This window comes from Podospora pseudoanserina, chromosome 2 (genome assembly GCF_035222485.1).
Source record: "Podospora pseudoanserina strain CBS 124.78 chromosome 2, whole genome shotgun sequence".
In the NCBI taxonomy this organism is placed as follows: Eukaryota; Fungi; Ascomycota; class Sordariomycetes; order Sordariales; family Podosporaceae; genus Podospora; species Podospora pseudoanserina.
In genome coordinates, this window is record NC_085921.1 from 4,623,914 (window position 1) to 4,647,006 (window position 23,093).

The 23,093-nt window shown below is 52.8% G+C and overlaps 4 protein-coding genes across 4 annotated transcripts; 1 reads left to right on the plus strand and 3 right to left on the minus strand.

The window, feature by feature from the left end:
- Positions 1 to 713: 713 nt before the first annotated feature.
- On the minus strand, positions 714 to 8,827 carry QC764_212600 (uncharacterized protein). Its single transcript, XM_062944966.1, has 5 exons — positions 8,256 to 8,827; positions 7,831 to 8,129; positions 6,978 to 7,678; positions 3,770 to 6,820; positions 714 to 3,378 (listed from the first exon to the last, which is right to left on the minus strand). The coding sequence occupies exons 4-5, from the start codon at positions 4,630 to 4,632 to the stop codon at positions 1,473 to 1,475; spliced, it is 2,769 nt and encodes a 922-aa protein (XP_062803850.1). The 5' UTR covers positions 4,633 to 6,820; positions 6,978 to 7,678; positions 7,831 to 8,129; positions 8,256 to 8,827; the 3' UTR covers positions 714 to 1,472.
- A 3,063-nt stretch (positions 8,828 to 11,890) lies between these two features.
- Positions 11,891 to 15,317, minus strand: ICL1 (isocitrate lyase 1; the record flags this gene model as incomplete). The annotated part of the gene is made up of 4 exons (XM_062944967.1): positions 11,891 to 12,883; positions 13,196 to 14,813; positions 14,867 to 15,022; positions 15,087 to 15,317. 3 exons carry the CDS (start codon positions 15,315 to 15,317, stop codon positions 13,554 to 13,556), a joined length of 1,647 nt encoding a protein of 548 aa, XP_062803851.1. The 3' UTR covers positions 11,891 to 12,883; positions 13,196 to 13,553.
- Positions 15,318 to 16,852: 1,535 nt separating this feature from the next.
- On the minus strand, positions 16,853 to 20,203 carry QC764_212620 (uncharacterized protein; the record flags this gene model as incomplete). Its single annotated transcript, XM_062944968.1, has 1 exon — positions 16,853 to 20,203. The coding sequence occupies one exon, from the start codon at positions 20,201 to 20,203 to the stop codon at positions 16,853 to 16,855; it is 3,351 nt and encodes a 1,116-aa protein (XP_062803852.1).
- QC764_212630 (uncharacterized protein) lies at positions 20,174 to 22,594 on the plus strand (the record flags this gene model as incomplete). Its single annotated transcript, XM_062944969.1, has 3 exons — positions 20,174 to 20,696; positions 20,747 to 20,963; positions 21,016 to 22,594. The coding sequence occupies exons 1-3, from the start codon at positions 20,600 to 20,602 to the stop codon at positions 22,592 to 22,594; spliced, it is 1,893 nt and encodes a 630-aa protein (XP_062803853.1). The 5' UTR covers positions 20,174 to 20,599.
- Positions 22,595 to 23,093: the final 499 nt, after the last annotated feature.

A 23,093-nucleotide genomic window follows, 5' to 3' on the forward strand; every position in this document is an offset into this window, starting at 1 on the left:
TGGAACCTTATCCAAGAACCTTGTACAGGTTTGATATACCCGCAGAGTCTGCTGCTAGGTATTGAATGATGTACGGCTGGATCTCTGGCACCAAACAACATACAAAGGCCTTTGTAACAGAATCTTCCAAAGCATCTCCCTCCGGCTCTCCCCTCTGCTCTTCCCATTTTGGTCTTCCGCCTGTTCACGGGAGATAAGTGGCTTTCGGCGCAGGGGAGCGCCGGTGTATTCGTAACTCCAGTGATATTGAGCTGTCCTTTGGGAATCCGTTAGGAGTAGATGCGGGGGTTGTACTCGTGTGTTTCTGGGGATTGGCAGTTGGTGTTGGAAGTGACAAGTGGAAGGGGTGAGGGGTGGGTAGGAGAATACCTGGTTTTAAAGGAGCAATATCATCACTGAATCCCCTCATCCTAAGTAATTTGGGCATATAGTCTTGTCAAATCTCTGGTCATTTGGCCACTCTTTTTCTGCTGAATTTGCCCCTTCAATGCCCCAATTTTGGTGGCCTTGTGATATACGAGATAGGATCCTAACACCCGACCACTTCTCTCAAATCAAATCTGTAGTCCATTACGAGAAGAGATCCATGCGGGCCAACAAAAAGTTGGGCTGGTCGCATAAAGATAGAAGCCTGTTCTGGGCCCGTCTTGGGATGACATTCACCGATGACATGGAGATTTACATTTCCCATAAGTCACAGCACGAGAAAAATCACTGGAATCAACACCTCAGTTCAAATTGTCACATATCTCACATCTCCACCCACCAAAACCACACAAAAGAAAAACAAGGATATCTCTTTAACATATATTACACGAACCTCCTCCCTTTTTATTTTGTTTCTCTGGACTACCGCCACCCTCACAGTCCCATTTCGGAAAAGACAAGACCCCCTGACCACCTACCCCATCCCAAAAGCAAATGACCGACCTCATTAACGTAATCTTCTCTCCCTTTCCCTACCCGTCTCTACTATTCGTCCCCTGTGTTGTATCAAACACAACAACCCATCCCATAAAAGCTATAAACCTCCTCAGTTAAACTCCGACCCGTCACCTTCCAGTTCTGTGATCCCTATACCATGTTTGCCGAACTTTTTATGAGCGCGCCGAAAGACAAACTGAACTGGAAAAAACTGGAAAACGATGAACGAGATGTAGCGAGCCGATTGAAAAGACCAAGAAAAGAAAGGCAGAGAAAGGCATGGCGGGTATAATTGAGAGTGAGGGAAAAGAGAAATAACCGAGAAATACCGATACCAAAACCGTTGCCGTGAAATGAAATAAAAAGACAAGGCAATGTGATGAAGGGCAGATGCGCGAAAATGCTAGTAATTCTTTGCGAGCCGGCACGCAGGGTACTGGCACTTCACGAAACCCCAGATAGTGTTGTTGCTTGTGACTATGCTTTGTATGACGATACTGCCGCGCTAAGCATGATGGAATAAACTTGGATGTTGGAGGAGTGGATCATCACTGGTGTGAACCAGCGGATCCAGGGGCGGATCCAGGGGCAGCATAAGCCCCTCCATCTTGACTGCCATGCTGTGATGGAACCATGCTCGCACGGCGAGCAGGAGCCGGAGCCAGCTGGGATGAGCCAAACGGACTGCCCAAAACGTTCGTGGACGCACGGCGGGGATCGGGCAGCACGTTTACACCAGACATGGCTGGGATAGTGGGCGTTTGGTAACCCGACCAGCGAGGCTCATAGCCATACGTCGGGGCCGGAGCCGGGGCCGAATCTGGGACCGTTTGGTTCACGCCCGAGGATGTGTACCCCGTGGTGCCATACACCGGACTGCTGTGGTTGCGAACATGCTTAATGTTGGAACCGTGGAAGGCCGAGCCGGGGTTGGAGTGCTGGTTTCGTTGATTGTAGCTATAGCTGCTGTAATCATTTGCACGGTACCCATTGTTGGAAGCGCGAAAGTCAGACCCGCTGGATGTAAAGTTATTCATCGGAGCAGGAGCGGGTTGGTAGCCCGAGAAGCTGTTGCTAGGATAACCAGCCGCAGCAGGGTAGTTGGATGTTGCGACTGGGTAAGCAGGAGTTGAATACCCCTGGGAGAAGGTTGGAGTGGCCCACTGGTTGAAGCTAGCATCTGAAACAGATCGCTGGTGCCCAGAGCGGCGGCCAAAGTCCAATTCATAGATGCCGTTTCGATCGTAATTGGAAGCACTGCCGTATTGAGGAACTGTCCGGTTGGTCTGAGCATCATATCGCTGCGTATTGTATGTCGGCAGAGATGCTTGGTTGGAAGTGCCGGTGCGAGAGTCATACTGAGTGGTGCTTTGAGACAACGTCGGTTCCAGGGTGCGCGGGCTATCGTAAGTGCGTGCCGTCACATCTGTGTCCCTGGGTACTGGGGGATAAGTAGGGTTGGGAATTCGTTCGAATGTGAATTCAGACCGAGGTGGCCTGGAAAAGTCGTGCTCGGACGAAAGGGTGCTGGGTTGGCTAGCTCTACGAGGAGCTGCCGCAGCTCGGGGAGCAGAGGTCCTTAACGCGGCACCACTGGACTGTGTGCGTCTGTGAGCCGAGCTTGTCTTGGCCTTTGTCTTCTTCGCTGTGTGAGCGCCTTCAATGTTTGGGAGAAGCTCAATATCCGGGACAGCAGAAAGAAGGCCGGCGTCCATGTCATTGTCAATGCGTCGGAGAATGTCAAGGACTTCAAGCGTGCTGTAGCCACCACGACACAAGCCCTGATACCAATCAGGGACAGGCACCGAGGATGCCTGGTGGATAGCCGCATCAAGATCAGGCTCATCGGCGTCATCCATCTCATCTTCCTCCGCCTCGGCATCGGCCCGGGTGCGCTTCTTGGACCCCTTTCTTTTCCCCTTGTCGGCGTCATCGATCCGTTTCGCCTCGCGGCGCCTGACAGCAACCGTCCAATCCTTCAAGATGCCATCCTTGCCGCTCCTCTCATTGTCGTTACTCCAGACCTGAATACGCACAACCTGGATGATAATCCTTTGAAGTAAGGTTGATTGGTAGTTCATGTCAGATCGATATCTCGCTCGTTGATAGTGCTTGCGGCACACCATCAGCCAGACATGGTCAGGAACGGCACGGGTGCATGATTTATTTCTGCCAAAAATATGGGACATGGACTTGCGCATGTTAATCTTGGCGTCAGGGAGTGTGCAGGGCGTCATGACGGAGCATTCAGGAGGCTTGTCAATGTCAAGCATCCGAACACACTCGGTATGATCCTGGCAAACGTCAGGGACGAGGTAGTTGTATAGATCTGGTCCGATCCAGAACCGGCCGACGGTGCCAGGAGGCCCGACGGGCAGATTGGGTTCGGATGCCACTCGCCGGTGGGGAATGACTGTGTCTTCATTGTTTTCGTAGGAAAGAAGATCGTGAGCACTGAGATAGATCTTGTTAGCATTGGAGTATATCTAAGGAGGGTTGTGAGACGTGACGTCACCAGCCAATCAGAAATAAAGATCTTATCTCTGATCACTGGAGCACAGAAACCCGCAAAATGACGAAAGGCCAAGAAATTGTTGCAGAAACCGGTGGGTCGTTTTCCGCCATTTGCAGGGGCTAACCGCTGCGACGGTAACGGCCGTGCATATTGCCAAGCTCACTGAGCTCTGGCCGTTGAGATATTTGGGTGATAGGGGGTTTTCGACGATAATGTCGGCGTGGAAGATGATGTGGCAGGACTTAAAAGGAATTGGGAGGAATTGGGAGGAATTGGGAGGAATTGGGAGGAATTGAGGAAGAGATTAAAATATGTAGTAAGTCAACGTACCTATTCAAGCTCACGTTTGAGTTTGACTGCCCGCGACGGGGGATGATAACGTCGCTGGGTGACTGAGCTCGAAGGGGCAATACCTGATTGTGACCGCGGATTGTGTTGTTATTGTTGCCACTGAAACCGATAGCAGCGGAGCGGTAATTGTCGCTGTGGTTCTCGAGCTTGACACGAGGCGAAGTCTGAACATCTTCGTCCTCGTCAATATTGGTGAGGTCAACCTGTTCGGTCGCCATGTCCAGGTTCCGATGACTGGGACTTGCTCGAAGATCAGGTGGTTGATGAAATTGATACTGGGCCGATGACCAAGAATCTGATTTGTTCGGATGCCTGGAGAAAAGTGATGAAGTACGGGAAAAGTCCGAAGCTGTGGTTGTGGCAGAGGTGAAGGAAGAAAGGGAACTCCTCGACAGAGAGAATTTATGGCCTGGGGAGCTGGGGCTGGCAGGTGGTGACTGACAGGCGGGCCTTGGGCATTCACCACTAGTTGGAATAGACTTGGGATCAATACTCAAGGACAATGGTAATGAATAGCCTCCAGCGTCCCACGGCGTGCGATTCCTGTGATTGGTAACGGCCACGCTCTCGTTGGGAGAGTCGGACCCACTTCTTTGCGAAGTTGCTCTGCTGCCGGGTGGTGACGGAGTGTTGGGAACTGCCGTAGAGGTTGCCGTGGTCTCACCCGTGGCAGAAGGGGTTGAACTGTCCATAGAGTCCCTCCGGTGCGTTTTTCCTTGCTGTGTTCCGTGAAGCGCTCCTTCAAACCCTCCTTGTAGCCCAACTGGAATACCTCCCTGGATTCCTCCTTGTAGTCTTCCTCCTACCCCATACGATACGTTCAATAGCGATGTGACGTCCATTTTGTAGATGGCTGAGACGGGCCTCAGGCAGCCATTCAAGGAAACCCTATTCACCCGACACGCCCTAATGCTTCGTTCGACCAACCAGCTGGCCCTCCTTAATCTCTCAGGGACAAGATGGAAGCTCCGTCTAAGCTCAGGTCTCCGCCCTGTCTGACCTTCAGTTCAAGATAGCGAGCTAGCGTGTTCCGAAAACGAACGAGACCTCTGAGTAACAACTGGAACCTTGACGGCTGGTGCGTGGTCCTGCCCTCGGCTGACTATGCAAAATGCCACTCGATCCCCTCGGCTCAGTAATCGTCCGCAAGGTCACCGGCTATTTCGGCTCCGATATCGTCGGGCTCAGTTGTCGAGCGTGATCCCCGGGTCCGTCACGTAACCAAACAATGAAACCACCCTTTCCCAAATGACGTTTCCAAATTCCACCAAGATAACTGACTTCAGCTTGAAGTCGTCCAAAGACCTGCGTTTTGATGTCGAGAGTCCCGCTTTGATGGCCTTCCCTGGCAGTTTCCTTTGGGTCTGTTTCCTTTACCGACACGCCGACCTGTGGATGATTGTTCGAGTCCCAGACAAAGGCAGGACTCAACCGATCGTGCTCAATAATAAGGCAAGGATACACGACTGTTGCTGATGTTGCGTCGCTTTTCTTTACCCCATCAGGTTGTGTTGCCGCGCTCGCTCTTGTTCTCGCCACCGCTGTCGTCCTCGTCGATACGAAACTGTCACCACAGTAAAGACTTGCTTCCGATGTGGTGATCTATAGGGCGAAGAAGGTTCGGAACCAGCAGCCAGGCGAGCTAGACGGGTGGCCCGCCACCTTATGTTCTCCAGACAGCTCGGCACAAGCGAATATCTGCCCCACGCCGCGGGCGCGGACAAGCTTATCGAAGGGATCGACGTTTGAGACTCGCACTGACAGTCCCACAGACAGTTTGATGGGACCCGAAACACCTTGGATCCAGGCACTGGAGAAGAATGGAAGTCGGGTAGCTAGCTCAGGGTTGACAAGGAGGGGGGGGAGGAAACATTTGGCAGCCAACAGCCCCTCCAAGAATTCTGTAACAGGTATGAGTGGATCGAAACAAAATATAGCAACTTCGCGAGCTGACACTGACTTGGTAAACAGGGGGACACAAGAAAATAGCTCAAGAAGAACCCGCTCCAAGAAGCCCGAAGAGCCAACCGGCGGCCGTCTGTCGTCCAGCTCGATCACGATACAAAACCAAGCGAACAGACGAGCGTCAAAGAGAACAGCACCAGAGATGTCGCCGCGTCTCAAGACAGAGGTCGACCAAGATCAGACGGACTGTACAATGTCGAAGTGGTGATGCCGGGTGTTGGATGGCACCAGTGGTTGCCGAGACAAGAGGGAGAAAAGGGAAGGAAGGAGCTGGTCGCAACAGCTTGGTTAAGCAAAAGGAAACAACAAGAACAAGTTGAGATGATTCCTTCGGCAGGACACCTCGAGCCAAAAAGAGGAATGGGGATCAGTGAGGGGATAAGGCTGGCACTTGGGTGCATGAGTCGAAGACACACAGTCCAAGGACAGTACGTGTTTGAGTGCGTGGTAGGGTACATCCGGGGACAGCGACCGGGAAGACCTTGAAGGCCGCCGAATGTCTTGCTGGGGTGCCAAAGGTGATGTCCTGTGCCCGACTGGGATCAACCAAGCAGCCATGGATCAGAGATCCGGGGCGGGCAGCACGACGCAGGCTGGCCGAAGCTCTCAGGAACGGGCAGATGACAGACGGTTGCACAGTCGGAGGGTCAGGACGGCAAGAGTTTTGCACAGAGTTTCCGTCTGCAGCGCCGCTCCCATGCCCTTGCGCTCCCTTTGCATTGAAGAAGGTGTTAGTCGACGTTTAGGGTTCCCCACACTAGACGCAGTGGTGTAGTGTAATGGTGGTGGTGGTGGTGTGGTCCTGTGGATGGGACCGGGCTCGCAGATATCCCCCGAGGGGGTGTGTACGTGCTTGGCCAGCAGGTAGCTACCAGACTTTTGTGGCTCCTGTCTTTTTGTGATGAATGTACAGGGCCATGGACCATGGTCCCTGATGTGGCCATCCTTGTGGAGTGCTTGGTGCGGATGCAACATGCCGCAGAGCCTTCTCAGTCATCCAGATCCCTGGTCACCCAAAGTCTTGGCTACATCCCATATGCCGACCGTTTTCAACATCGCAGAAGCCTACCCGCGCGTCAGATTGGCCCGTTCAACATCATGGCGTCAGATATTCGTCTGAAGCGCTACACAGAGGATCACCAGGGCGAGAATCAAAACCAGTAGCTGAAGACCTCGTTGCATTCGTTGCCAACAGGCAGAGGAAAAAACCAACACCACTCACATCTTGTTTGGCCTCGCTTTCACAGAAGCACAAAAAGACACATGGGGTTGAGACAGACTCGGAGGCTCTAAAAAGCACATGGCCCGTATCCGCATGCCCTTGATGGAGACTGCCATCTCAGGATTCGGTGTGGCGCAGCACTTTTTCCAGGATCGACAAGCTGAGACTCCGAGATGGGGCGTGAAACGTCTTGGGAAGCCATGTTTGCCAGGAGAGTGGAAGACTCGAATGAATCCAGGCACGGTTTCTCGGGTCTCTTCTTGTAACCGTATTCATCAGTTCACAAGACTGAGAGCTGTTTACGGGCATAGGCGGTCGATCCCATTGCAACGGTGCTAGTGAGAACAACAAAGAAGCTAAAGGCGAGAAAGGGGTTGCCAGAAACCCGCCGAGGCTAACGGCACCAGAGGAAGGACAGGGTTCAGCAGCGCTGGATCGAAAACGGAGCCGTTGTCGCGGCTAATTTAGCAACCTTCTGCAGCCACACGATACCCGAAACGTCATGTTTGGGACGATGTAACCCTATCTTGAACTGGTGGAGGAGAAGGCGTGGGTGTTGATGTTGACGAACCCTCAGTAGAGTTATCAGTGTCGGTTTCTTTTTTCTACTGCTGGGTAGCGACACCACTCGGTATTCGTCACACCATTTCAGAAGATGGGAAGAGTGCTCAAAGTGCTGCGAGCTATTCTCTTCGTGTTTGCTATGTTGGCAAATGGGTTCGCGTTAGATCGCCTGTCACAAGAAAAAAAAGGAACCGGCAGGGGGATGTATGAGAGGGGCTGCCGGGAGTTGTCCGATTTGAATCCGATCGAGCCTAGGCCCAGCCAGCCCAAGGGAAGTAGGTGAGCGTACCTTGAGCAGTATCACCAACAAGATTAGGACTACCCTCGTCGAAACAGCATCAGAAACCATACACAAGTTTGTCGAACCAGTATAGGTTGTGGTGGTATCCATTCATGACAGTAGTCTGAAGTGATGGTGGACAGAAAGCTTGTCTCCATGTCGAGTGAGTGAGTGGGCGGAAGATGGTCCGAGTTGCGATTGGCTCTTCTGGCTCCTGGAGGGGTGTTTCAGAAGAAGGAACCTCACCACTGCCCAGCAACCACCTGAAGATGGAGAGCGGGCAATGCAGGGGGCGAGATAGGGTGCGTCTACAGATGTTTCAGCGGGCTCCCCAGTTCATGCGAAGAAGAAAAAGCCAAAGTCTGGGTCGCCAAGACTCCTTCCCGCAGCGGGCGGGAGGCCCACTCTTGATGACCCGGAGAGGGCCTACTAACCTTGAGTATAGGTGATTTGAATAGGGATAGGTAATAGTATTGGATACTGAAGAAAGTGATATCAACAGGCTACCTACGGTCACGGTACTAAATGGAACACTTTTCACCTTCCTAGTTGCTCTGGCACACGTCGCTTCCCTTGCTAGGTTCCTACTCTTGACAGGCTGCTGGCGACCCCACCCACTAAACCTTCGTCCACCAGCTTTCCACTGTGGCAGGTGCGTCTTGGACGATCATTCATTCATGCTTTGCCATGTCTCTTCTGACGGCCCTTGGAACCCGGCGTGCCCGGAGACCCCTTTCTTGTTCTCGAAGCTTCAGATTCCCTTGTCGTCGATCAGGCTCTGGAAGCGCACCAACAAGCGAAGGTAACAACATTTCGACCCTGGACCGATTGAACCGGCTGGGCTGTCTTAACCTCGAAATAAGGTTGGTTCGTGTGTTTTGGGGAACCTGGGAATCTCTATCTGAATCCCTCGTTTGTGGGTGACACGAGAATACGGGTGCCTAATTGTCGATCCGGGACAGACAGTTCAAAAATAGCATACGGCATGTTTCTGGAATACTCAAGGAGCCCTCATGCGGAAGCGAGGCTCAGCTCCGTATCTTTGCCGGCCGCTCCCCTCTACATCCATCACCTCACCTCAGTCGGCCCCGGCCATGGTCCGAATCGTAGCCTCGGATGAGAAACGTTCAATCAACTACTGTCCCCCGAGTGCAAAGCTTGTTTCTGGCCTTCGGACAATTCTCAACGTCTCGGGCATCACAACATGCCGACTCTGCACAAATCGTCCTAGCAAGATGCCACACAAGAAACATGCAACACGAGGCACAGGAATATCAAGCAGGTGGGCCCACCCGAACAAACTCTCCGCCGTGTTCCTCGTCTTCCGTGATACAAGCTCAACTACCAGCCAGCTCTCTTCAGGAAACAGAGCCCGACCCAGTATTCATTCGGGCCATGGCTCCCAAACACATTTTGCATCTCCGATAGCGCTCCCAGTGCGGCACCTCAGTGGAGCGTTACTCTTTGGAAGCTAAACATAGTTTTTCTAGTATGTGACTAGGTAGACAGTCACATTGAGCATCCCTCCCCTAAGCATATCGATCCATCGCGCATTCCCAAGCATGCAACCTGGATCTGGAGAATGAGATATCTCTGAAAGTCCCGGCCGAATAAAGCCAGTTGCAAGACCGGACGAGATGACTGTGCCACTCAAACCCCGGAATCAGTTCGGACTCTTGATCTAGGCATCTGGCAAAGTCGCCCTACGCCCCCTTTGCGCGGCTTGGAACCGAGACGGCACTGTGCCACCGATGGGGATGCCAAAGTCTAAGATTGACAACTGTTGCGTGGTGTTGTGGTCTCGAAACGGTACACAAAACGGCAGAAAAAATCCTCCGATTTCACCTTCCTATAGGCCATACGAAAAGCTGATGAAAGCCACGTCCCAAGTCACAAACGGATGTTCGGGTAGGGATGCAAGTTTGGCTACTGACAAGGCGACCAGCGGCCAAGCATGGGAACTTCTGATCTGCTGGTCATATCGTCCCCGGCGATGACACTAACTGGACTCTTCCAGGTTCACCATCCACACACTTCGATGCACAACATTCAAGACACACAGGGGTTCATCTCGCGGTCTGGTGTCTGCGGAGAATTTTCTACCGGGTTGCGTGGCAGACGGGTGGCCGCTGTTGTAATGCATGCGGTCAACTTGGAAGTAACAAAGACAGGGCGGCTTTCCTGCCTGGGGAGAGAGCAACCGGGCCTCATGGCCGAGGGGAAGGGGGTGGATGATGTGGCAATGATCCGATGTGATGATTTGCAGTGCGGAAGACCGGATCGGGAGGTGCCTGCTCCCCAACCGATCGAATAAATGATATCGATGACAGTCTCTCTACATCAGACGACCGTCAGATGGAGACCCAAAGGGGGGTCACAACATTCCCCCCTTTTCTCCCGCTTGCCGACTTACAACACCCGCATTCTGTTCCCCTCCCGGCAGAGTTTCTCTTCCAGTAAGAGACTTGAATTGTAACTGCTGCTCCCCGCCGACCCCGCGTCAAGCAGCGTGGCGTTATGTATCTGTACGATACTGCTGTTGCCCGCCACGCTTGCACCAAACTGGAAGGCAACACTTGATGGCTGCCCCTTGGTCTGGCCGGACGGACGGGGAATAGCAGCCGATAATAATGATGGGGACAATGGGTTCTGGAACCACGTTGCGATTTCCCATGTACGCATCGGAAGTCGGAAGCCAACGCCCCCCCCCCAACAGTGAGTAGCTATTCGGGGACTTGCGTCTAGGATTAGCTTGCCCCTTTTCTTGCTTCCCCTCTATCTACACGACCTGCGGACCATGACCTCACAATGAGCCGGAAGGGGTGCTCTGAAAGAGTGGAGAAGGGTGTGTACATATTTGAAGGTACAGTACCTTGATGTTGTGTAATCGCCTCCTTGCCATCCGAGTCAGGCCAACGTGGGAGGGTTGGCGGCTGACTGATTCTCCGTGACTGTGAGGTGTTCGTGGATTTGTTGGGGATGTAACTGATCAGGCTGAAGACTGCTGGGCGGGTCGTATTGTTCAGATTGATGTGTAGAGCCGCATGGTGTTCGGATGCTTGTAGTTTGGGCCGCGTGCGCTTATTGCCTCTTTGCACACTCCCTTCGAGAGATGGGTTGTCTCCCCTTCTTGCAGTGTCTTGTCGCCTGGATTTTTTCCAAGAGCAGCAATCAGAGAGGAAAATGGCTCGGCCAAAGTCAGACTTGGTATTCGATTTGGTGTGTGGTTGTTAAACCGTCGGGTTGTCTTTCATGATACAGTAGGCGCGAGTATCGGATAGACTTTGTGTTTCATGAAGGTGTGATTTCCCTTTAGTTTCCTCAGCCGCAGATTCATGATATTCCTAGAGATACGCTGGCCAGACCAACGCCATTACTTGATCCAGATCTTGCCAGTGAGGGTATAGGCCATTATTTCGTTGTAAATAGCTGTGGTCAGCTTCCGTCATAATTGCCCGGTCAAAAGCCCAGACCTGTTGAAAGCTTTGTAGCTGGAAGACTGGCATAGACACAAAAGACTCTAGGCATACACGGCAGTAACAGGTGTTCCATTTGGGCTGTGGGGCATCTGATATTTTTGACTCGGCATGATTAGATATAGGTGCCTTTATTTCATTATTGATCTACCAGTTTCATTTTTTAAATAGAGCCCTTGATTACCTGCCAGGTCTGCAAACCCCAGAAAGATTTCAAATAACCGTGGTACCTCATTCACCACAGCCTCAACTACTTCAAGATCCTATAGACACTTCTCTTTTCAACAGCCGCGTCTCCGCGCTATCTCGAATACGATGATCCAAGTACCTCTAACCAGAAAGCAGATAAACTTCAAGGCCCAAACTGAAATCCCAAAACTCCACCGGAAAAGCACCCAACAGCCGCCACAGTGTCTGTTACTGTTATCCCAGCATTTCCCGCCCAGATTATTGAAGCGATCAAGGCTATTGCCGAGCTCGAAACTGTCGAGCCTATGCCCGCCCCAGCAGCGCGAGCGAGCGCACCCGTAGACACTGTAGGCACTGAGCGAAGGAAGTCTGTACTGGGTCATGAGGTGACATTCGGCCAAAGTCTCGGTTAGCCAAACCAGCGCTCGACTCCCAGGTCGATCACGCATGTTGTATTATTTGGAACGAGGGTGCTCGCATACGGCATCAGAAAGTTTGTGCCATATCTGATCTTGGACAGCAACCTTGAAACCGCGAGACTCTAACCATTCGGATTTTTCACGAAGAGGCTGTCAAAAAAAAAAATTCAGGAGTGAAAGTTACATTTGTCAAGCCAAAAACACCAATAATTGTCTCCCAATAGCATACTCCTCTTTCAGTGAGCATTCAGCACCCCCCCATCCCTAGTAACAAGTCAACAAGCTCCCCACAGTTACCTGCCAAGCTTCACACCACTCAACTTTCTAATCACCACCCCTCAACTGATCTTTCAAAACTCCTTGAATGCTCCCTGAAGCCCTTGAATCCACACCCGATTAGAATCATCACCCAGTCTCCCAACACTTGCCGTAGTTTTCCTCCTTCCAACAATAATCTACCGCCACAACACACAACCCCCCATCCCCATTGAACCTTCCATCCTCCAAACCAAACTCATCCCGTTCCTTGATGATGATGTGCTTCTAAAGACAATGGACCAGCAAGCCGTCTTGCGCCCCCTCATCCCTTCCACAGTCGCCACTTGGTATTTGTGTACAGTGATGGCGTATGGAATGGTAACCGGGATCCCGTGTACGCCATCAGTCCGGATGGATGGCATGGCCGGCTTGTCGAAAGCCTCGGCCAGGAAGCCCCAATGGCCAGGAAGCCCCAATAGCCAGGAAGCCCCAATGCGTATCGAGCACTAAACCTGCCGTGGCAGGGCAGCAGCCCGTTGGGGGACACGCGAGGTTGGTGTCTGCGGTGTCTGTATGCTCTCGTGATGCGAGGTTCTCTCAAGCAAGGGAGAGAGAAAAGGTAGGTAGGAAGGTGGTTGTTGGGTAAGTAGGTGGGAGGCGTGCAAGAACTGGTTGGTGCGAGGTGGACGAGGTAAGGTAAGCTAAGGTGGCCTTGATTCTCTGGGAAGGTCAAGAAAAATTTGTGGTTGTTTGAGTATATATAGAACGGGGGAAACGAGTTCAACGACAAACGCAAGGCTGAAAATGGAGAAATTATGGGTTCAAAAACAAACACATTGCTGAAAATGCAGAAGGAAAAGAATGGTGTTGGAGAAGAATGTCCGGGGGTGATCGGATGGCCAGGAGTTGAATTATATGCTTTGGCCGGACAGGACAAACACTACCTAAGGTAGACTTGGGAAGAATATCCAGACAGAACCAGCCAGTTAGACCCTAGAAAAAGACAAACAGGAGAGTGTGAACAGCACCGACCCGGACAGTCACCAAATCACAACACATATGCCTTAGACGGATAGGGCAAACAAATAGATTTGGGAATGCAGTCGAACAGAACCAGCCAGTCAACTCAAAGCAAGGAGGAAAGCAGACCGGCAAGAGAAAGACATCGGACAACTACATGTTTCAAAACCCGTTTACAAGCAGCGGTTAGCGACAACCTGCAAACATCACCGCCAGCACAGCATTCGAACAGCAAGATCATGTTCATCATCCAATCCATTCTTTCTCCGAATACTCTCAGAGTTATCTAATTACCCAAAAAAATAATGAACCACGCAAAAAGCTTTATCACAAAATCAGAAAGACAAGAAAACCCCTTTTTATGCGCCCCTTAATGGAACTGATCCTCCGTCACACCCTTACCCATAGCAGCCGTACTGCTAATACCACCAGTCACCATCTTCTGCAGCTCGTCCACGTACGTGGCACCCGACCACTTCTGATGCTTGACCACATCCACGCCGCTCTCCATCTCAGGCTCCTGCACCAGCTCACCATACGCCCTCATGCCAATCTTGCTATACGCGCTGGCAAACTTGTCGCTGATAAGGGCGGTCGTGTGAAGACCAGCGAGGGTAATGAACTGCCAGCAGTAACCCAGGCCAGCCAGGCGTCTGATGTAGGTCTCCTGCTCCTCTCTGGGCATGGCGGTCTTCCAGTTGAAAGAGGGAGACAGGTTGTAGGCGAGCTTCTGCTCGGGCCAGACGGCGTGGACGCCCTTGGCGAACTCCTCGGCCTGCTTGTAGTCGGGGAGCTTGGACTCCATCCAGATGGCGTCGCAGTAAGGGGCGTAGGCGATGGCGCGGTTGATGGAGCAGTCGCAGCCGCCCTCGAGACGGTAGTAGCCCTCGCGGGTGCGGGGGGCGTCCCAGTTGAAGTAAATGTCCTTGCCGAGGATGCCGCGGGCGACGGCGCGGGCCTCCTTGTTGGAGAGCTGCTTGCCGTTGACGCTGTCGCGGTACTTTTGGGCGAGGGCCTTCTGGTTGGGGAGGTTGGAGGAGAGGATGGCGTCCACGACGTGGTCGTCGAAGCGCTTGAGGTTGGCCTTGGCGAGCCACTGGTCCTCGATGGCCTGGAGCTCGGCACCGTTCTTGCCGGCCTTCTCACCAGCAATCATGAGCTCGTTGAGGTCGGGGAGGTCGGCGTTGTTGGTGCCGAGGATGAAGGCGTGGTCGCGGGGATCGATGGTGGTGGTGATGAGGGTGGCAGCCTCGGCATCAGTACGGGCAATGGCCAGGAGGTCAGAGCCCATGATGTCGGCCTGGGCACGGATGGCAATCAGACGGTTGATGTGCTCGGAGATGGGGACGAGAACCTTGCCGGCCATGTGGCCGCACTTCTTAGTGCCAGGGGCCTGATCCTCGATGTGAATACCGGCAGCACCCTTCTCAATGAAGAGCTTGGTGAGCTTCATGACGGCGGTAAGACCACCGTGACCGGTATCGGCATCGGCGATGATGGGACGGAGGTAGTCGATGTTGGCGAGCTTGGCGCGCTGCGCCTTGGGAACGGAGAGACGCTCCTGACGCTGCTTGCGGTCGTGGAAAAGCTGGGCCATGAAGAGATGGCCGACCTTGTTGGGGACGGTAGTCTGGTTCAGTCAGTATTTTGCTGCTCTCGTCATCTCCATGTCACCACACTCACATAAGGGTAATCAGCAAGATCCGGGCCGGGCTCGTCAGAGGCAGAGGCCGTTGATGATGATTGCCAGCCGGAAACATAGACTGTGTCGAGGTACTTGGCCATTTGGGTCACCATTGTTGGCTCCAAGCAGCCGTATGTGTAACTGGCATCCTTGTTCTGTTTTCGAGTCAAGTCAGCGTCGGCTCTTCGGTCATCTTTGTTGACATGACAGTAAACATACCTGGAACCGCCCCTCAAGAATCTTCCACAGCTTCTTGGCCTGGGCATTGCTGGCATACTCGATCTTGAGGTTGCCTCTCTTGTTGACGATCTGCTCAGCGGTAAAAGGGCGCTTGGTGTACCGCCATCTTGGCTCGCTCCACCACTTCTTGACCTCGGCCACCTCCTTCGCGAAGAGCTCGTCCTCAATGTTGGGGTCCACGGCGGGATTGACCATGTTGTTGGCAGCCATGTTGGGCACGCGGTTTTTAGAATTGGTGATGGGTGGGTGTGGCGTATGTAAGACCGTTTACGGTTTCTTTGTTGATATGTATAATCCAACCGGTGATATCAGAGCCCTTGTGTATGGGAGGGATATGGTGGTGGGAGGGAGGGCAGGGAAAAATGGGGGTATAAGACAAACAACTGCAAAAAAAGTATAACCAGCCGAGGAAGAATTAGGAGGAGGCAGACGACTAATGTATCTCCCCGGCGGCTTCCAAGAAGGCTTATCGGAACAAGGGGCGCAAAGAAAGGGACGAGGGGTTACCGGGCTGAGGCAGCGGACATTGGTGTGGGCGTCGGGAGAGATCGGTCTAGCGGCTACTCAAAGTAGCCAGAAGGGGATGTAGTCATTGCCCCTGTTCCCCACGTTTGTTTCCATACCTTCAATCCGGGTCTGGGGACATGGTCGTCAACTGACTCTTGCTCGCGTGGCTGTTCCACGGATACAAGGAACGGACCGGTCACAAACGGTCGAGCCTGTCTGTTTTCTTTTATGTTAGTGTTCAGAGCGTTGGCCATCATCACCACAAGTCATCAACTCGCTAACCTCTTCCCATTGTTTGCCGTGACGACAACGACGTACAAAACATGCCCGCATCGAGTGTCATGTCAGAATCCTTTGAGCCGAGCCATGTTCGCCGCAAGTCCCACTATTTCCCCAATAACGACCCCACACTCCACGACTGGATGCAAGCCGCACCGCCGTTGACCGAATTGCCGAACCGATGCCGGGGCCAATGCTGCTGAGCGCTGCCAGAATTCAGGCGTTGCGATTGGCCTGTTGCGCCCTTTCAGCGACCCCTCCCCCACAATTGAGCCAACTGTGAACTTCCATGGAAAATGGCTGGAGATCTGCGTCTTGGAAAACGTCAGTCAAAGGCTGGGCGCAATCATCATTTCTGAAAAAGTCTGGTTCCTTTATTATTTTGGGCTATTTCCCTCCCAGTGCCTCCCACTGGCACTGGTCGCGTGGCCAGACAGACGTGAATCAATTGACTTTCTGCTCGTTTTGTTGATGTGTCTTGCTGTTTTGCCTCTGGAAACCTCCCCCCGCTGTTTGCGTCCGACTGTTGCTGGTTGCTGGGCTCATCAATGGCATGTGAAGATGCGTCATAGGTACAAACGGACTCGTACCTGGCTGTAACATTTCGACTGCCCCACCTTTCGCGGCTCGCCAATATCTCCGTGATTGGCCATTCCCCTTTGGACCGCTTCGACCTCGGTCAACTTTATGTCAGCTGCCACTTCAACCCGGCCCAGCGACAACGAGCTCCTCCGCTGTAGCCGTCTGGGACCGACGGGGCGCCGACCAAGCTCCGTCTCGAAACGGTGCTCGGCCATCACATGCAGCACTCAAGCCACGAGAAAGCACATGTCTAGTGCTGCTGGGTCCTGGCCGTTGAGGTTCACCCCAGGCACCTGAAACCGAATTGGAACAGTCACAAACTTTCTGTCTGGACTCTGAACAAAGAACCATGCTCATGATTCGGGGGTATCTCAATCTCAAAGCTCATCATCCTCATCGTTGTCAGAAAGAAATATCGTCGGCCTCGGCGGGGCAGGAAGGGTATTCCCAGCGTCCTCATGGACAACGGGACCGTTGGCTTCTCCCTTTCTCATGACCCCCTCCAGCTGAGCACCATACTCCATGACAGCGTCATCTTCTATACTAACAATCGATGGCGATGGCTGCTCCTGTGCCTCAATGACCCTTAGCTCGTCCAGCTTCTTCTCCAAAAGCTTCGCCTCCCTCGACCGATAGAATGTCTCCAGGCAGTTTCGTCTCTGCTCCTGTGTCCAGCTCTCGACCACCAGCGCAAAACCAGTCGCATTCGCAAAACCAAACTCTTTTGCCATCGAACAAAACTGCCGTCTCATTGCAGCTGCCGGCGGGTTGAACTTGTAGTGGACTTTCCACACGCTGTCGGTATCGGGAACACTGTTGGCCTGGCTATCTGCAAATAATGCGCGGTCGCCTCCCAATTCTTGGCTGTCTTTATTGGCGGCAAGCTCTGCTCTTCGTGATAGCTTTTCCTCCACGCGACTGGTGCCAACCACTTCCGAGTTCTCGTGCGTGTATTCAACCCCGGCAGAAGCCAAAATGGCGGCGACGGCATCGCTCTGTGGTTTCTGCGTCTTGCGGCTCTTGAGCATGTCCTCCTTGTTTTCAATCGTGATGAGCTTTGCCAACTGACTCATGCCCGTCTCGTCGCTGTCGTCCTCCTGCTTGACGAGGTTGATCTCGTCATCTTTGTCCTTTGCCAACTTCTCCAGGTCAATATCGCTGAGCAGGACACCTGCCTTGGCCTCGGCAACGTTGGTCTTGTTGACGATCTCTCGGAGAACGACCTGGTCGGGGTGGTAGCTAAGGAGGTTGCCGAGCCCGAATATCTCGCCCTTTCGAGTGCTGTCCTTTTGGACGCCTTTGAAATAACGCCTCTCGTTGGATGCGTTGTATCCAATGTTGGCTTGTTGTTGTTTGTAGATCTGGCGAGCGTAGACAATCTCCTCGATGGTTCCAGCTGATATCAGTCGGAACACGTCCACATCGCGGATCTGACCAATTCTGTAAGCTCGGTCTTGGGCCTGGAGATCGTAAGCAGGGTTCCAATGCGGGTCAAAGATGACCACCTTGTTGGCTGAGGTGATGTTCAGGCCAACGCCACCAGCTTTAGTCGAAATAAGAAAGACAAACTGAGCAGGGTCTTCGTTGAACTCATCCACCACATTCTGGCGCTCCTCGTAGCTTAGTGAGCCGTCTAAGAAGCTGACGTTGTAGTTTGTATTGATGAATAGGTGCCGGAGGATCCGCAGTAGCCTCACGCTGTGAGAAAAGACGAGGACCTTGTCGCCATTGCTGTGCCAGAACTGAAGGAGCTTCTTCAAGACCTTCCACTTGCCGCAGAATTCTGGGTTGGCAAGACTGAGCATCGAATCTCGCTCCTGCCAAAGTTTCTCCCATCCATCGGGGATGCAGGTGCGGAGAGTGCTGAGCTCCGTACTTTGCTTGTCGTTTGGGTCCGCTGAAGATGGTAGAAGGAGTGTAAGGTGGTTGGCAATTTTCTGAAGTGTCGTGAGGCATGGAAAGGTAAGACTCTTCCAAGGCCTCCCATCCTCGAGAATCTTGTAGCAACACCACCCTTGTTTTCGTCCAGATGCACACGGGCAAGGTTCCGATGCGCATATGATGTACTGAACCTGATCACCGTCGATAAAGTTTTGATAGGCCTGTCTCTGAATATCTGTCAAGGGACAAAATACCACCTTATCCGACTTTTTCGGAAGCTGGTCAGCGATAAGTGTCTTTATCCGGCGGAGAAAGTAGTCGGGCAGCAGGTTGTGCACCAGCTTCTTTGCTGTTGTCCTGGCGAGACTAAGCTGTTTGAGAGTCGCCTCGTGAGATTGCCCGACAGTCAAAGGCTTGGTGATGGTGGTGGTCCATTCGGCCAAAGTTCCAAAACGGCCCGGGTTTGTCCAATTCAACAGCGTCCACAGCTCCTCGTATTTGTTTTGGATGGCCGTTCCTGTAAGGCCTATCCGGCACATCGCGTTAACGCGACCCATGGCCCTTGTCGTTTCAGACCGCCTGTCTTTCAACTGATGGCACTCGTCGGCAACCACGCAATCCCAGTCGATAGCATTGACAGCGTCGCAATTGTTCTTGTAGGTCATGTAGGTCGTGATCATAACCTCAAGCCGCCCTGCTTTGGCCGCACCTAGTACGTCTACTTTCCCAACGCCATGAAATAGGTCGATATGCCACCAGCCCCAGCGGTTCAACTCGTTCTTCCAGTTCTGTATCAGTGATCCAGGACAAACAATCAAGACTCTTGGGTACCAACAGCCCCCTGCTCTTCGCATTTTTCTCATCCGCTTCGCATCACGCTCGTCTCCAGTTTTCCCAAATGCGGCTGTGAGAAATGCGGCCACTTGTACCGTTTTTCCCAGACCCATGTCATCGCCTAAAATGCAACCTTTCTGGTAGACAAATCTCTGGTGAAGAAACCGTACGCCTTCGACTTGGTAGTCACGCAGGTACTGGGCGATCGAAGCTGGGATGATGCCGGCTGAATACTCCAACTCAATCTGCTTTTTAGGACGACATGGTTTGATTCCGCTCCTTTCGTCAAATTGTGGCCTTTCTGCATGCTGGAATTGGCGTTCGTCGTCCGAAAAATACAGTTCCGAATAATCCGGTGGTATCTTGAGTCCTCCGGCTTTTAGCTGTTCCCTGTCTCTGTCGAAGCGCCTCCTTCGCTGCTGTAAGTACGCAGGTACCTCTGCCTCTTCATATTCCTGCTGTGTCCCCGGATCTTCGATTTTAATGGTCCTCTTCCTTTCAGACCTGACCCCTCCCCCTCGTCCTGCCCCCCTTGGCCCTCCCCTTCCCCTGCCGCCAGTGGTTGCGGCAGTGGCACGACGCTTAGTTGCCCGTGGCTGGTTGATCGCTGTCCCATCATCGGAATCATCCGTCCAAACGACCCTTTCCTCTAGCTCAGGTGGGCCCGGTGACTTGCGCTTCCCAAGAGAGTTTATGACGGCGGGCTGGTCTCCATCAACTGAAGAGGCTGTAAGGACGTCATCGGAAATCTCAATCCCATCGCCATCCATTTGCGCGGCGATTTTGCATGTTGCCACTAGTTCTGCCTGCCCGTGGGAGAATATCCGGAATTGGACGCTGTAAGTGAGTTGGAGAGCCTGACGCGGTTTGAAAGGCAGCACAGACAGAAGGCTGCGCGACAATGGAACGAGGGCACGTGACCACTTCTGGGTTTTCACTGGACAGTGAGTGACACGGTCCAGAGCAGTTGCTACCTGTAGATGGTCTTTTCCGCTACTATTTCGAAGCTTCATTTTGATACTATGCGTAAACTTAGAGTATTTCCTGCCTTTTTCCGACATGAGAGTCATCACCACAACTGCTTTGTTGAACATCCACACACAGCTCCACAGCCAACCCCAACCCTCTCCCCGTAACTTGCTCGTCCCACGCAAATCTTGGCACTCTTTGACAGCGGCCTCTTTCCGCCCATGAACCCACCATCCCCGGATTTACAGGGGCAGGATGGGACGGAATCCCGGTCAACCAACCACTGAGAAGACAGGAACAACATCCAGTTCAAGGCCGAGGCTCGTGGTCCGCCTGCTTTTGACGTAAATAGCGAATACGTTCTGCTGGTATTCAAAATGTGATTTCACATCATCTTCTGCAGTCTTTTTATTCTCAACGAACGCGTACCCACCGTTACAATGGAGCCTTCAAGTTCGAATACTGGTTTTATCCAGCAACAGCCCGTGATCAACAACCAGTTCTATGATGATGTGAGCTACCAAAGAGTGGCCAGATGTATGCTTCCCTGTAGGAACTTTCATCACAAAATCACTAACAGCTGATAGTATTCCTGCCATCGGATATCCTTGACAAAATCACACCCGATGCTACTCAGATCGGCCAAGAGGTCTTGTCTCAGCAAGTCTTCGATTGGGTAACTGACGCCGAGCATAACCAGCCATATCTGCGCGGAAATGGCCGGGATTCATTCGGCAAGCCCAAAAGCGAGCTGGTTGTTGGCGAGGGATGGCGAAAACTTCAAGACTATGGCTTCAAAAAGGGGTAAACGTCTACAAGACCTACATGCCGGGTTGCTGTGCTAATGCCATCGCAGAGTCGTTGCTTTGAACTACGACACTGACCACGGTCCTTACACTCGCCTTGTCCAGTTTTTGCGGTGCCACCTCTGGGAAGCATCATGCGCTAATACCCTCTGCCCAGCGGCTATGCAAGATGGCGCGGCCCGTCTCCTTCAACATCATCTGTTCACTTCCGCCGCGAAGAAACTCTCGCCGATTGAACGTGAGGTCTTTCAGAATGCCTACAGCCACCTAACCTCCCGTGACCCAACCAAAACATGGACCAGCGGCCAATGGATGACCGAGCGAACTGGCGGCAGTGACGTATCTCAGACAGAAACCGTAGCCACTTACGACCCCTTTCCTTCCTCAGCCCCAGTCCCCTTGGCATCACAGTCCGAATCCGTCCCCCTCGGCCCATGGTCCATCTCCGGCTTCAAGTGGTTCTCATCAGCCACCGACTCCCACATGACCATTCTCCTCGCCAGAACCCATCCCTCCAAGGGCGTATCCGCCTTCTTCGCCCCCATGCGCCGCCATAACCCTTCCCTAGTCTCCCACACGGGCGAAAGCGGAAACGGCACCGAACTCAACGGCATCACCATCCAGCGTCTCAAGCACAAATTCGGCACCCAATCCCTCCCTACAGCAGAGCTCGAGCTCAAGGGTATGCGAGGTTGGCTTATTGGCGAGGAGGGCAAAGGAATCCAGGAAATCAGCACCATCCTCAACATCACCCGCGTGCACACTACCGTCTCTTCCATGGGCTACCTCGGGCGTTCGCTCGGCATCGCCCGGTCCTTTGCCCTTGTCCGCCTCGTCGGAATGGGCAAAGGCAAGCGAATTGCCTTGTCGTCGCACCCTTTGCATATGAGAACACTGGCCAATATGACGACTGACTACCACGGTATGATGCTGCTGACGTTTTACACAATCCACGCTCTCGGTCTGGATGAGCGGTCTCTTACCTCCAACCAAGCAGCGACAAAGGTCCCGACTCCACCTAAGGAGTTGGTCCAGCCTTTACTCAGGGTACTGTCCAGTCTTCACAAGTCCTATGTCTGCGAGACAACTGTCCCACTGGTGTACGGCTGCATGGAAGCGCTGGGAGGGGTAGGATACATGCAGAATGTCGAGTCTGAGCATCTCAATATCTCTAGACTGTTCCGTGATTGCTGCGTTGGTTCTATTTGGGAGGGGACGACTGATGTCTTGGCTAGTGATACGCTTCGTGCTTTGAAGCACCCCCTGAGCGGGAAGCAGTCAGTTCAAGCTTTGGATTGGTTGATTCTGTCTTCGAAGAATGCAGGGTTGGTGGAGGAATGGCAAGTGTTGAAGAACAAGATTGATATGGGCAAGCAGGAGGAACTGTTGCCTGAGGCTAGGGGGTTGGTGTTTAGGATTGCGGAGATTATCATCTCGGTGCTGTACTTGGTTGATGCTGAGGCTGATCCGGGGGTTGAGATTGAGGCTATGTGTGCTAGGTTTATGGAGAAGAAGGGTTTCAGTGTTTATGAGGCGCCGGGGAAGAGGGCAAGGGAACGAGGGTTGAAGCTCGATCAGGCGATTGTTTATGGCGCTGGGAAGGACCTTGCTCAGGGGGCGAAGCTCTAAATGTTGACTATCGTAAACAAAAATCTCAGCGTGCTCTAACAGTACAGATGTGCTTCCAACCGCCCATAAGACGAGGGTCACTACACCAAGATTTGCTTGCATGTTTTAGTAACTGACACTGAAAAAGAAAGGAACAAAAGTCATCCTAGCCTCAAGCTTCGGTTTCCTTGCCCCCCAGCTTCATCGTCCGAGCATTCTCATACCAGCGTTCGCGAGCCTCGAGTGCTTCAGCCAAAATATCGAAGAAATGAGAACTGGCCCGTGGCATCGCAAGCAAGCGAGGCGCAACGGATCCGTGTGCGACGTGCCTGGTAGCCTGCTTCCGTCGATCATATTTTCGAGTAGGGGGAGGAGAGGATGAAGGAACAGAAGGAGACAGCATGAACCCCAAGGAGGCTCGCCAGAAGGCGAATAGGCGGGCAATCTTCTGTCTCTCTCTCTCTCTCTCTCGCTGGCGCTTCGCAACAGTTCAGCGTCGCCACATGTTGCCACGATTTTC